The sequence below is a fragment of the Cryptotermes secundus genome, unplaced genomic scaffold (genome assembly GCF_002891405.2).
Source record: "Cryptotermes secundus unplaced genomic scaffold, Csec_1.0 scaffold979, whole genome shotgun sequence".
Classification (NCBI taxonomy): domain Eukaryota; kingdom Metazoa; phylum Arthropoda; class Insecta; order Blattodea; family Kalotermitidae; genus Cryptotermes; species Cryptotermes secundus.
The window spans coordinates 378,777-391,825 of record NW_019736411.1 but is presented as its reverse complement, the minus strand read 5'-3'; the positions used below and the strand labels follow the sequence as shown (position 1 = coordinate 391,825).

The following is a 13,049-nucleotide window of genomic DNA, read 5'->3' as shown; positions in this document are numbered from 1 at the left end:
CATACGTAATTAGGGAGCTCTGCACGAGCAGAACCTGCAAGTTGTGCATGTTTAAGCCAATTACATCCATACATCCTACCTACATAAGACATTCCTTAATACTACACTTTCATCTACATCTCTGTCTTCCAAGTAGTGTCTTTCCAATAGCTTTCTCAACGAACATTCTGCATGCATTTCTTATTTCTCCTGTTCTGTCTAAATGACATGCTCATCCATCATAATCTTCCATAACACTTACAGTCTCGCAACAGGTCTAATGAGTTGCAAATTATTTAAATCGATATATTTTTTCTTATAGGTTATAACATTTTAAACTGTCCACTTTGATACTTTAGATCCAAATATTCTTTTGGGAGCTTTATTTCTTATAATATTTGTGATTCACATTTTTGAAAGCATATAAATTTATCCCCCTTATCGTGGTGAGGGTGTTTGAGTATGCCAAGGACCCTGAGAGCTATACCAGCGGTAGCGTAGCTACTGGCAGGGCCTCCCTTGCTGGACAGGTCAAAGGGTAGGCATCAGACGAAGAGAGACACCGAAAACTGATGCCGGAAGCAGCGTCATCAGCGGCGACTTGAAGCACAGAGAAAATGATGCTCGAGATGGTTCAAGTTCGTATAGCAACTGGCGTGACCAGAGTGGTTTGAATGGCTGTTGTACTGCGATGTGGAAAGCAAATGGAAAAACTACCACATTATCACTTTTCCTGGATAGTCTCTTTCCAAAAACAGAAGATCGCATTAAGTGGAGAAACTGTTTTGGAAGAGGCTGTGGACCTGTCGTCTGACAGATTACTACTAACTAACTAACTAACATAAATTTATCGTGAAAATATTGATCATGACTACGATGGCCCTAACGTGCAAATGAAAGTAGCCAAAAACACTCAGAAATAGTGTTAAACAAAAGACAAATTGAACAAGTAAGTAAGATTAAATATCTAGAATATCCCCAAATCTTAAACGTTTAAGAATTTAACGTAAAACTAATTAAATCTCATGCCAATAAAATGATAGAAAATGGTGTAGTGTGCTATGGAAAAGCAAGAAGAGAAGTTCTTGAATGCTTTAAAAAATGACTTTAAACAAATGTATATATTGAATAGAATATTGGACTCTGTTATAACGCGATAAGAGAGAAGCTGGAATGAGGTTCCTACCATTTGTCACGCACTGTACAAGAATTCAGAAACGTAGGAAACCACTTCACCGGAGAAGAATGTACTATTTTGACTACATGAATAACATTTTTAACCTGAGTGACCATAAGAATTCGTTCCGTCACATGGATCGAAGAGAGAAATTATATTTGGTAGACAATTCTACCAGTAGGCGTATATCCCAAGAGACAGAAGGGGAAGAGAATGGCCGAGAACCGTACATTCTAATAAAGTGAATATTAACAACTTTGTGCTCCATATGTTGTATTATACATCCAGTAATATACCGAAAAATGACTTAAATATTTGAACAGCTAATGTAATCCCTTGATTTTACATGACCACACAGGAGATTTGAAAAGTGAAACATCAAAGTCTCAATTCTGAACGAAATTAGAATAATCTGAGGAAACAGGCGACAGATCCTTTGATGATGGTGACGATAATGACATGTAATATTTCACATGATGAATGGGATGATTAAGGTTTCTGAACTTCTTCAACAACAGTGAAAATTTCCCATACTTTTTTCCCTATACACTTTTGTTTCTTTGTCATCAATTTGTTAATTTTGTATTATTTTCAAATAACTGATTAGAAACTGCTATACTGTGACTGTATTACTAATTCTTATTTAAAATTTCGTTCACACGTGTCTTTATTTACCTGTATTTACTTCAAGAACCGCCTATTTACTGGGGTAAGACAATTTGTCGTCCTTTGTTTTACTTAAATTCTCACCCACAGATTGACTTAGGCCATTAAATCGTTGTTTGGTCTGTATCATGGACCATTCTGAAGATATGATCTAGAAGAATATTAAAAAGCAGATCGCATAAGTAATACCCTTCTTTGTAGCACACAATCAACTGGAAATTCATCAGATTAAATTTTACCGTGCGAAAGAAAATAGAATCTCGTGATCAGTAGTCAACTGCTGTAGTTTATTCTTGTACTTAGTCGTTTGCGGCTTTAGTTCAGTATAGAGTTTCAGCGTTTTCTAATATGATACTTTGAGCTTGAATATTTACGAAAAAGAAACACGTTAATCCTGAATATGGCAACCAAAATATTTGCCAAGTATTGGAAATTCATTTTACGCGGTTGGGTTCTAAAACTCGAATATATAACTGACTAACTATGTAACCATATAAATAATTAGCCAGGCTGCCAAATAACTAACTAAACAATAACTAACGAAATTTATGATGTTCAGTCCTTCCTGGTGGACGCGCGGTCTAAGTCATAAACTGTCTTAGCTCCGTGGAACACGGAGATCGTGGGTTCGAATTTCATTCGAGCATGAATATCTGTGTGCGTTTATTCTGCACTTGTGTTGTTCTGTGTATAGGTACCGACTGTGTATAGGATCAAGAATGTTGAAAAAAGCGGTCAAGGACCAACAGAGGATTGTAGAGCCATAATGATAATCGAGTTCAATTATTTATTATTTCTGTACCGAGTCAACAGCTACAAGACCAATTATAGACACAGCACAGTGTAGATACAAGTAATTACATTATGGACAAACACAACATAAAAAATCAAAGACTAATTAAAGGTAATAATAATAATTCAATCCNCTGCTCCCTCCTTAAGGCTGTTCGTCCCGAATAGCCTAACGGTGCATCCCCGTTCCTTTTCCGTCCCGTAGCTGTGCTTGCGGTGTCTCCTGTTGTCAACGTGTAGACTACTGAAGACAGAGTGAACTGATTTGCGCATAGGGTTATAAAGTGTGAAACCCCGCAACAGTGTTAACAGATTAATGCGATTAGGGTTATAAAGTGTGAAACCCCGCAACTGTGTGATAATTAATTGTAGCCGTTTCTTGTAGATTGTTAAATAAACCCAATTAACCATCTCTACGGCGTCTTCAGTAACGTAAACACGTTACAATAATAATAATAACTTTTTAAAGGCAAGACCTGTTTTGTTAATAAGATATCAACTTCAAGGGCTACATATCTTGGTCAGAAATACAAAATAATTGTTAAGTATTGGGTTGTGGTTGACGGCTCTTTGGTGCCATTGTAAAGTTTTCCTGGGGTATATATCAAAAGTATATGAATGTTTGATTATGTCACTGGCATGTCGTGAATCACATTTCACTGCAGATACATGGGCCCGGTTTCAATAGTAGGCGTACATATATGTTTTCTCTCATAAAATAAATTACATTTAATTTTTCTGTACACAAAATATACCCCTTCAAGGATCCAGTGATGGTATCATTGATTTTGTGCCACTAACGAAACCCATCTCTTTAATGAAATTCACATTCACCGAAAGACTTAAAAGAGGTAATTTAATTTGATATTATAAAAATTACATGAACTCTGATAGGGCCTAGTTTTAACATATGCATTTACCTTTTTACGCTTTATATCAAAAGAGGCAGGACAGATATCCATAATTGTATATGGAAACAACACTGTGCTTGAATGGGATTTCAGCCAATTTTCCAGTTATTATTAAAAATAAAATTGCAGCTTCTGACTACAGACGTGTTTCCAGTTGCCTTACATTATGCAATAATATCCGTTTCCACATTCCTCGGAAAGAAGCAGACTCGTCTCTTATATATTGTAAATTTCCGCTACTAGTAATACCAACATGGCCGTCGAGCGAAACAATTATGTAATGTTAATATTAATTGAGATCAGTAAATGGTTCTAATATTTTATACACTAGTTGGTATTTGAAGTATGTGGAAGTTACAAGGTTATTTCAAGGAGATTTTGGGTTGCTTATAAGTCATCTGCGGCTTACTTAAGACGTCTAGTCATGTTAGCAGAACATACGAATACGTATGAATACAGACATAAATCGTATCTACGACTTTACAGGCCTACGTCTGTTGTCTACTTTGATAGAGACTGCACGATGATACGATGAAAATTTTAAGAAGTTGCAAGGCTATGTTAGTGGCACGCGGTAGCGTACTTGATGGAGGGGCTATGCTACAAACCGGAATGTCGCGGGTTCAAGTCCCGATAAGGTCACTGGATTTTTTTAATTGACCTAATCCTTCCAGCTGCACTATGGCCCTGGGGTCCAGTCAGCCTCTAACAGAAATGAGTACCAGGGATTAATTAAATAATTTTCCTGGGGAGTAAAGCGCGGCCGGTGCGTAAGGCTGACAACCTTACCGCCATCTTTGAGCCGATATTCTAGATAATATGGGACCCTCAACGTCTCTCAACCGTATGGGCCTTCACGGCTTGTTACAGGGATTACTTTACTTTTACAAGGCTATTTTAGCGACATTTTTGCATAAATATGCACGAATTTATTTCATTTGCCTTCTTTTGAACTCTTCTATCAGAAGGAAATATCAGACCATAAATTATCCCGAAAACTTTAGCGCTGTGATAAAATTCCGTGTCGTTCTGAGATAACTGAGTTCTTACCAAGGTGTCCGTATGTTTATACGTGCCGTTATATGTCACAGTTAGCAATTGACATTCAGTGGCTTTATTGTCGCATCCATTTAAGTTTGAAGAAAAGAACTGATGAAAAGAAAAATATGGTATAGCAGTGATGTTACAGATTATCATTTATGTTGTAACGGGTTCGAATCTTGACTGGGTCATCTGAGTTCTTCACTTATTCTCAGTCTGTCCGGGAGAATTGGAATTCTCGTCAGAATTTATCATCAACTCACTAAAGTGCTGAGAAATATGAGCACAGTAAAGGGACATGAAGTAACAGAATTCTTGAGAAAAATACATAGTGAAGAACTTAGTGATTTAAAAAATATTCTGGAGATTTTTTTATTGCTAGTCGGGTTGAACTAAGTCCCTTGTACTGCGGCCACTTCTGGCCTATTGTACCAGCCTCAGATGATAGGTGAGGGTGATTGTGGAGCAATTACTGGAACGAAGATTGGCAGGGGAAACCGAAGTACTCGGAGAAAACCTGCCCCAGCGCCACTTTGTCTACCACAAATCCCACTTGACCAGACCCGGGATCGAACCCGGGCCGCTGCGATGGGATTCTGGAGATTAAATGAAGAAGATAAAATGGGATAGGCGTGTAAAATTCTTGGAAGGACTATGAACTGTATATAACAATTTGGTGGGAAACCCTGAAATGGAAGAGAGCATTCAGGAGGCAACGACGTAGATAGGAAGTTAACATAAAAACTTAAATTTCTTCTGGTGTATAACGGAGTGTATTTCAGACTTCACAGCGTTATATCCCAAAATGCAGAACTATTCATATCCTAAGCTGTGAGAACCATATTAAAACTGGACTTAAATTAGTACTAAATGAAGTGCGAGCTGTGCTTGTTAGGTTAGGTGTAGGGACATATTTTTTCCCTTGGCACTACAGCCCCATTGGGCCTAGGCCTACCTCCATTAAATTCTCTGTTCACGTAGGGACATACTGTCTTCTTATTAACACTATAATGAACCTCTCACATTCCCCCAAAAGAGTGAAATATCTTGGACAAATAAGCGACTATCAGCTTCTTAAGAAGAACTGGGCTCCATGAAACTTCTCGAAGAACTCAGCGACTACCACTTTCTTGAGAAAGACAGTTACCCATGAAATGCCATGACTAACTACACGACTGTTAGCTTCTTAAGAAATTCTCTGCTTCCTGGAATGTCGCTCTATGTCTTGTTCCTTAATCGTAAACCATTTTCTTTTTAGGCTTCTCGACTCTTTTCGTCTTTCTCATACATTTACTCTACTTGAGAATGTTGTCGTTCTTTCCTTTGTGGTGGTGCATATATATTTCCTCTTTCAGCCTCCCATATCTTCATTCTTATAGTCTATTCTGCATTTAATCCTGTCTGTATTAACGATAAATTAGCCGCTTCAGACATGTCATTATGCATGAATATGAATAACGTCAACAATTAATTTTACCTTTCTTTCTAGAGGACATTGGTGACGTCACAGACAACGCCGTCGAAGTTGAGGTAGTTGAGGGAGCTGGTATCTCTGAAAAGGTAAAATGGAAACAAAATATTCTCTAATTTTCACAGAGATTGATTTGCTTAAAATATAAAGCGTCGTTACTCATTGTTTAACTTCCGGTAACAAATTCAGCCGCCTCACATTTGCATCCATGGAATTTTAATAACACTATTTAGTCAGTGTGCGAAACAAAAAAATATTTTATATGCTTATTAGTTACTGTACCAGTGAACAATAATAGTTTGTTGCCAGGGTGACAATGCCGAGAAGTTTATGTTTATGAGAACTGAATCCCTTAATGTACAAGGTGTGACAACAAAGTAACCGGACTGATGCTTTCATGCAAATCCTACCTGCATTGATGTATTTAAGTGTGTTGGATCACGTCACTACGTAAGTCTAATTCAATAGTTTTGTGTTGTAGAGTCGCTGATATTTAGTTTCCTTTGTTACTGCATTAACAGTGTCATTACATCACTATTTTCTTTGTTTGTTATAAAAGCTAGAGATATTTCCTTAATGAAGTGAATAGACCTTAAGTTTTTAGTGGAGTCGTAAAGAAGTTCAGCTGGCATTAGAAAATATTACGGAGAGTCTATTTAGAGAGAACGATTGATATGATTTAGTGCGAGTTGAGCANATTCCTTCATCTGCGCCTGATATTTTTCGGCACTATTTGAGCACAGACTCCCTCCAGTTATGGTCTTGGTCAAGATCTGACAGTTTTCAGATTCACATTCGGTTTTTCTCCTAAATTTCTAAAAACACATCAATAATTATTGATGTGTTTTTAGAAATTTAGGAGAAAAACCGAATGTGAATCTGAAAACTGTCAGATCTTGACCAAGACCATAACTGGAGGGAGTCTGTGCTCAAATAGTGCCGAAAAATATCAGGCGCAGATGAAGGAATTTGCTAAAATAGAACGATTTGGACTTTCGGAAAAAAAGTTAGAAGGACCTTTAAGTAACTGTAAGGAACCGAGTGCTCTGTGAGAAGTCAGGAATCGCTCAGCTATTCAAGAAATTCACAACAAATTTTTGGAGCCCGAAGATTCATTATGGTGTTAAAGAAAGTTCGGTACTTTCTCTGTATAGAGCCCGCTGAATCCAGTCCATACCCCTATCGTGTTTATTTACAAGTAATAAATATTTTGAAAGGACCCATACTTTGGAAAATATAATAGCTGATAATGACAATTTAGTTCTTTAGCGTAACTGAGAATCAAACCCAAGCTCTTAAAAGAAAACTTGCAAAGTCTCCTATATCTAGAAGAGCGCAAATATCAGAATCACATTTTAAAGGATGCTGTTTACTAACAAACTAATTATGCATTACAAAATTATAATTAAAAAATATGAGAGATTTGGAAAATTTTGCTGCTTCGCATTTCCTATGAAAGACTGACGGCGTAAGAGGACTTTGCGCTGTGACAACGTCCTTTACTACAGAGTAATTTAATTTAAGAGATGTTTGACAAACGCAAGTAACCACTTTCAGATCCCCCGCGTCCTCGTCTCAGTTGGTATGATGAGGAATTTGTGTTTGTGAACATAAAATTTTAATTCCAGCAATTTGTGTTGGAAGGAGGAGGGGAAATAACGAAATGCCCAGCGATACTCGTTATAAGTGAAGTTATATAGTTTTCATACAATCAGTCCATGTGTTTGTCAAACCTCGTAAGTTCCATGACAGATATGCAAGGTGACTTACCGTCCAGTTTGATGACTCCATCTGTTTCACCCAGCGAGTTTTTGGCTACACATTTGTATGAACCGAAGTCGCTCTTGCTCACACTACGGATCTTAAGCATCATGAATTTGTTATAGCCGTTATCCGTGGACACGGCTTCGTATTTGTCTCCTGGAACAGAAGAAAGTCATGTTTCAGCACGTAGATCCAGTAGCATGAAACATGATTGAGCCCCGTATAGCATTAGAAACAAATGTAAACGGTGACGAACGGATGCTTACTAGTGAAACTATTTTCCATTGCACGTGAATGTTGTGATTTTAAACTTGAAATTAGCAGAGGCGAACTGTTTTTTTTTTCTTTAGAATTCCGACTTCTTGCATTGCTGTTATTACGTAAGTACACAATCACTTTCTAAAGCTTCCCGTAGATTTACTTAGCGTATCGGAAGTCAAGGTTCTACAGTTAAGGAAACAACGTAAACCGACTTCGTTTGAGAAGCGGAAGCTTAGGAAATTATTATACCCAAGGAATATTGGTATTATATAAGAACTACACTGCGAGAAACAGGATAATCTGTACTCTTAACCTAACATACCTAACGATAATACAATGAAGAAAATGAGATGGGCAAGGAAGACAAAAATATGCACGAAACTTTTAGCCCAGAAATCTCAAGCAAAATTGCTACTTGAGAGAGCTGGGTTCAGATATATCAAAAGAGCTTTAGGCATGATCCGTTTGCAGAATTTTGTGAGGAGAACGTCGATAAAATATTTCTTAAAAACGATGTAACTTTGGCAGAGTGACTAGGTAAGGAAGAAAATATAACATGGAATGAATGACGCTGCTTTTAAGTACAACTAGTACGTTATTTAACAAATGGATACTGGCAACAAATTTCGAGGTATCACCAAGAAAACTGTTGGATATCGCCCATTTAGACCAGGGTTGTATAAATATGGAAGCCAGGAAAATATTTTCTTCTATAATATAACGAATACATAACCGTACGCTCAGGTCTTTGTCCACAGTAGTTGCTGTTTTCCTCTGCGACAAATATGCTTTGGAACTTAAGAAGATAAACACATAAGAAACATGAGTTTAAATTAATATAACCTCTATGTTTTAAGAATGTAATTTGAGTTATACACTTAGGGACTCCCTTTATTCCGAAAATAACTCTCAGTTATAAATAAAGGGTGGATCAGGCTGTGTGTACCGTGTAAAATTAAATACAAATTTGGTTAAGACTCAGGATAAAATACGTTGCTTGATGAATCAGACATCTCGATAAGTACCACAGTGATTCCCTGTAACACGTGCGAAACATAAGGACGGTAAGAAGGCTTGGCGTTTTCAGTCTCGCATCACTTTCTTCGTTGCGTGCTCCTATCCGATTCGTGGCTGCGTGTACCTTTTCATCGCGTCTAAATTACAGGATTCATCAGCCCTCCCTCCAAAGTCCTGCCATTAACGTATTTTGGTATCTTTCGACATACTGTGAGCCAGGCAGAACTATATTTTTTGTTATTCCAACTACTTGGTTATTTGGAACACAGTTCTTTTGTTTCGTGTTTTATTATTACATTTTTACATTGTATTATCTTCAATATCTACATTGTGACAATACCACTGGACAAATAAAACTGTTACTTGGCGGTGTATAAACCGGTCAGTATTACAAATATCGCTACCACAACCACTGCCAGCATCGCTACAATCACGGCTAACATCAACACCACAATAACTGTCACCTGACCAACTCAACCACCACCATCACATTCGTAAACATCGCTAACACTCACAGCCTACACCATCACCACTGCCGACGCAGCCCCTGCCTTTTCTACTGCTGCAACTCTCATAACAACTGTAGCTACCGCCACCACAAATACTACTGCTATAAGTCCGCTACTGCTACTAATACAGATATTACGACTACGACTAATTATCTACAATCATCAACACTGCTTCCTCTCCTACCGCCATAGCCACTTTTACTGCCACTACTACTGCCACTACTACCAATGCATTATGTCGCCTCCTCACACGTTCTTCCAGCTAACTTCATGTTTTTGTCGGAATTAACCAGAGCATTGTTGTTGCGGAATTGACGCAGTGAAAACGCCCACCCAAATTTAAAATTAATCCATTTGTGTTGTTAACCATATCGAATATTCAATTTTCGTTAAACAAATTTTATAAATTTGTCCCTCATTGTCTAAAAATATACTTGTAAAAGGACAAATTCGTATCTGATTTAAATGAAACTATCATATTCCTTACTTTTTGTGCAGGAAGAATTAAGTTCTCTGGTATCTGCTGTGGCCTTGTTGTTTTATAGTCGAAGTTTCTTTTTCGTAGTTTCTTTATTTCTTCTCCCTTGTTTGCACACTACTCTTTTCCGTTCCGCTTTCATTGTAATCTCATATTAATGTTTCCATAAAATGGTATAATGGAAGGGGACGGCGTGTTTTGGAGTATCTTTCAGTTAAGACGACAAAATTGTTTTAGAAGAACAAATTTATCAACTTAAAATTCAAGTATTTCAAATTGCTCCAGGCTAGGAGCAAGTGAGATTAGTTTTGAGATCTTCAAGATCATCTTGTGGAGTCAATCCAAGCCTTTCTTTTTCGCTTATTATTTATATTAAAATATCTTTGCATGATTTCGTTTCTTTTACAAAATTATGACCCCTGTTTTTCATAAAATATTTGTACTTCGAATTTTCTTCCAACAGAATACAATTTTTGTGAAGTTCTCCCTTCCTTCAGGTTATACATTCTTTTCCCATAGAATAAAACTCCTTCCATAACTTGATATTTCACAGGTACCAACAAATTTAGGTCATCCGTAGAGGAAAATATTTTTTGCCTATCCAAATTTGAGGATGGCATAATAAGAAATGAATTTACATTGTAATTTAAGTGTTACTAAGATTAATGATCTTCTTCGTCAACAAATCTACAAACAAAGATGGGTTTTGGCTAACTCAGAAATTTCCTTCCGTTGCTCTTCTTTCGTACAAGCGTCTTCCAGCTCTTGATTTTCATGATTTGAAGGTCTTGTACGGTTAAGGATCACATTCGAATATTTCCCTCTTCATATTCGCATTGAAACTTTTACAGACACTTGATATAAACTGATTCTCAAAATTCATAGAACATTCATTTCCTACCCAAGATTAAAGCTTATCGCATTAGCTAAGAAGAACAACACTGTCAGCTGCGTGCAATTGAAATGGCACAGGAAATTAAACGATCATATGCGAAGCGTTCCCTACAGAAATGGAAAACTTACAGATTACATTTTTGTGCCTTTCTCTTTCTCATCGGAACGCAATCTAATTCCTACATCCATACCCGAGTTATTATGGAGCCATAGCAGATATGAACACGAGCTAATTATCCTACTTTGCAGAGCTGTTTCGTTTATCGCACTGCTGAAATCGGTGTTCCTGCACACAGCTCACTGCGACATCTTCCATTGCTCGGATACGAGGTTAGTGCAAGACGAAAAGCTTATATTCCCTACATAACTGCAGTACGAAAGTCGAATAATTATTTTCCTTTAACTGTCTGAAGCGTCATCATAATCATTTTCAGCATCATTATCGTCATTGAGTAGCTGTAAAAAACTGTGCAGATTGGCCTGTTCCGACCTCATTTGTCCAGACATTTCAAAAGTCATTCACAATTTCTTTATTCGTGTGGATTGTACCTCGTTGTTTTTTTTATACCTGCTGCTTTGTCTTCTATCAATATGCAGAATCTAGTTGGTTTTATGGGATGAGATTGGCAGGACATGTAGCACGAATGGAAGATAAGAGGAATGCATATAGGATATTCGTGGGATAGCCAGAAGGAAAGAGACCACTGGGAAGACCAAAACGTAGGTGGGTAGATAATATGAAAATTTATTTTAGAAAAATAGGATGGGTAATCTGAACTGGATTGATCTGACTCAGTATAGGATCCACTGGAGGACTCTTGTGAACACCGTAATGAAACTGCTTTGGCGGCTTCTCAAGAAGGGCTCAGCTACATGACGTTAGTTTATTCAACCGCTACGTGTTTCGAACGTGGGAACCATCATCAGGTGGTATTTAAATACTCATAAATAAATAAACTATATTACTATTAAAATCTAAAAGTTTGTGACGATAGTAAATTGCTACAAGTAATATGTTTTTGGACATAATCCATCGTCTTGTCTATTTTTAAAAAAACGTCCTGTTTCTTTTTTTTTTTTTTTTTTTAACACAGCGTTTCGGAGACTGGTTTCTGTCCCCGTCCTCAGGTAAAACCTACTCAGTTGGGTCCAATAGACAGAGCTAGTCCCTATTTCCGGACTATTGAAATGCATAGTTAAATTGATTCTGTTTTAAAATTAAATATGTTGTGATAAATTATTTCATCAGATGATGAAATATAAGGTGTATGAAGTATTTTGGCGTTTCGTAGATTGTTACAATGTTAAAATGGAGAGACTGAAAATGACACCAGTCTTGCTAAGTGTGGAATGGGAAATATTTTTTGGTACAATTTAGTAACCGAGAAATCCGGTATCTATTGATAGTTTAATATTTTATACTACTTAGTAATTTAGTCGCTTATGGAGGTTAATTGAATTAGTGTATCTGTGGTTGAATGAGAGAATAAAATTGATTAAATTACTGATATTTTATTGATGTTAATCGATATTATTAAAATATAATTTACTTCGCTGCTGTGTCGACAGGTCCAGTAGTTCGGCAAGCACATACACTTTCATGATATAGTCAATAAAATTTTAAAACTTCGGTCTTGTATTGCCACCAGTTCACGTCAGTTTACACGTAGACCACTAGAACTGCAAACCGGGTAGGAACTGGTTGCAACTGTGGTTGTTTGTCTTGGGGCACCGTTCAGTCTAGTAGACGGATACAGTCGTTTCGTAAGAGCATGTCTTCTCCTTCATTAGATTCAAATTTCAATTCTGAAGATGGAGGCAGCGTGTTTATCAGATATCAGTGTACGCCTACAGGACTTCAGGATATCGCAGTCTAAAGGGCTTCAGCCTGAACAGTTACCGGCATGAAACACTTTCTGCATATACACTTCATGTGCAAGTTAAGCACGTATAGAACTGGAATACAGTTATTACCAATATATCCGTCATAAGAATACTTGAGTTTTGCTTTGAGTTTCGTAGCGTACAGACGTGTTCCGAGTGCTCTGACAGTCAAAAGCGCCGCGAAGATAAGTGACAAAAAAAAAAA

General features: G+C 37.2%; 1 protein-coding gene and 1 long non-coding RNA gene across 3 annotated transcripts in view; one reads left to right on the top strand and one right to left on the bottom strand.

The window, feature by feature from the left end:
• The window catches only part of LOC111869948 (neurotrimin), a 265,363-nt gene that overhangs the window by 15,987 nt on the left and 236,327 nt on the right, over nucleotides 1-13,049 (bottom strand). For both annotated transcript variants that reach the window (XM_023861847.2, XM_023861848.2), the window contains exons 8-9: nucleotides 7,808-7,957; nucleotides 6,044-6,118 (exon numbers count right to left, since the gene is read on the bottom strand). In XM_023861847.2, coding sequence (XP_023717615.1) covers nucleotides 6,044-6,118; nucleotides 7,808-7,957 — 225 coding nt within the window. The remainder of the gene's footprint in view (nucleotides 1-6,043; nucleotides 6,119-7,807; nucleotides 7,958-13,049) is intronic.
• Nucleotides 1-13,049, top strand: part of LOC117282746 — a 538,891-nt gene that overhangs the window by 291,099 nt on the left and 234,743 nt on the right. Inside the window, exon 2 of the long non-coding RNA XR_004513604.1 lies at nucleotides 6,056-6,126. This is a non-coding gene — a long non-coding RNA (uncharacterized LOC117282746). The remainder of the gene's footprint in view (nucleotides 1-6,055; nucleotides 6,127-13,049) is intronic.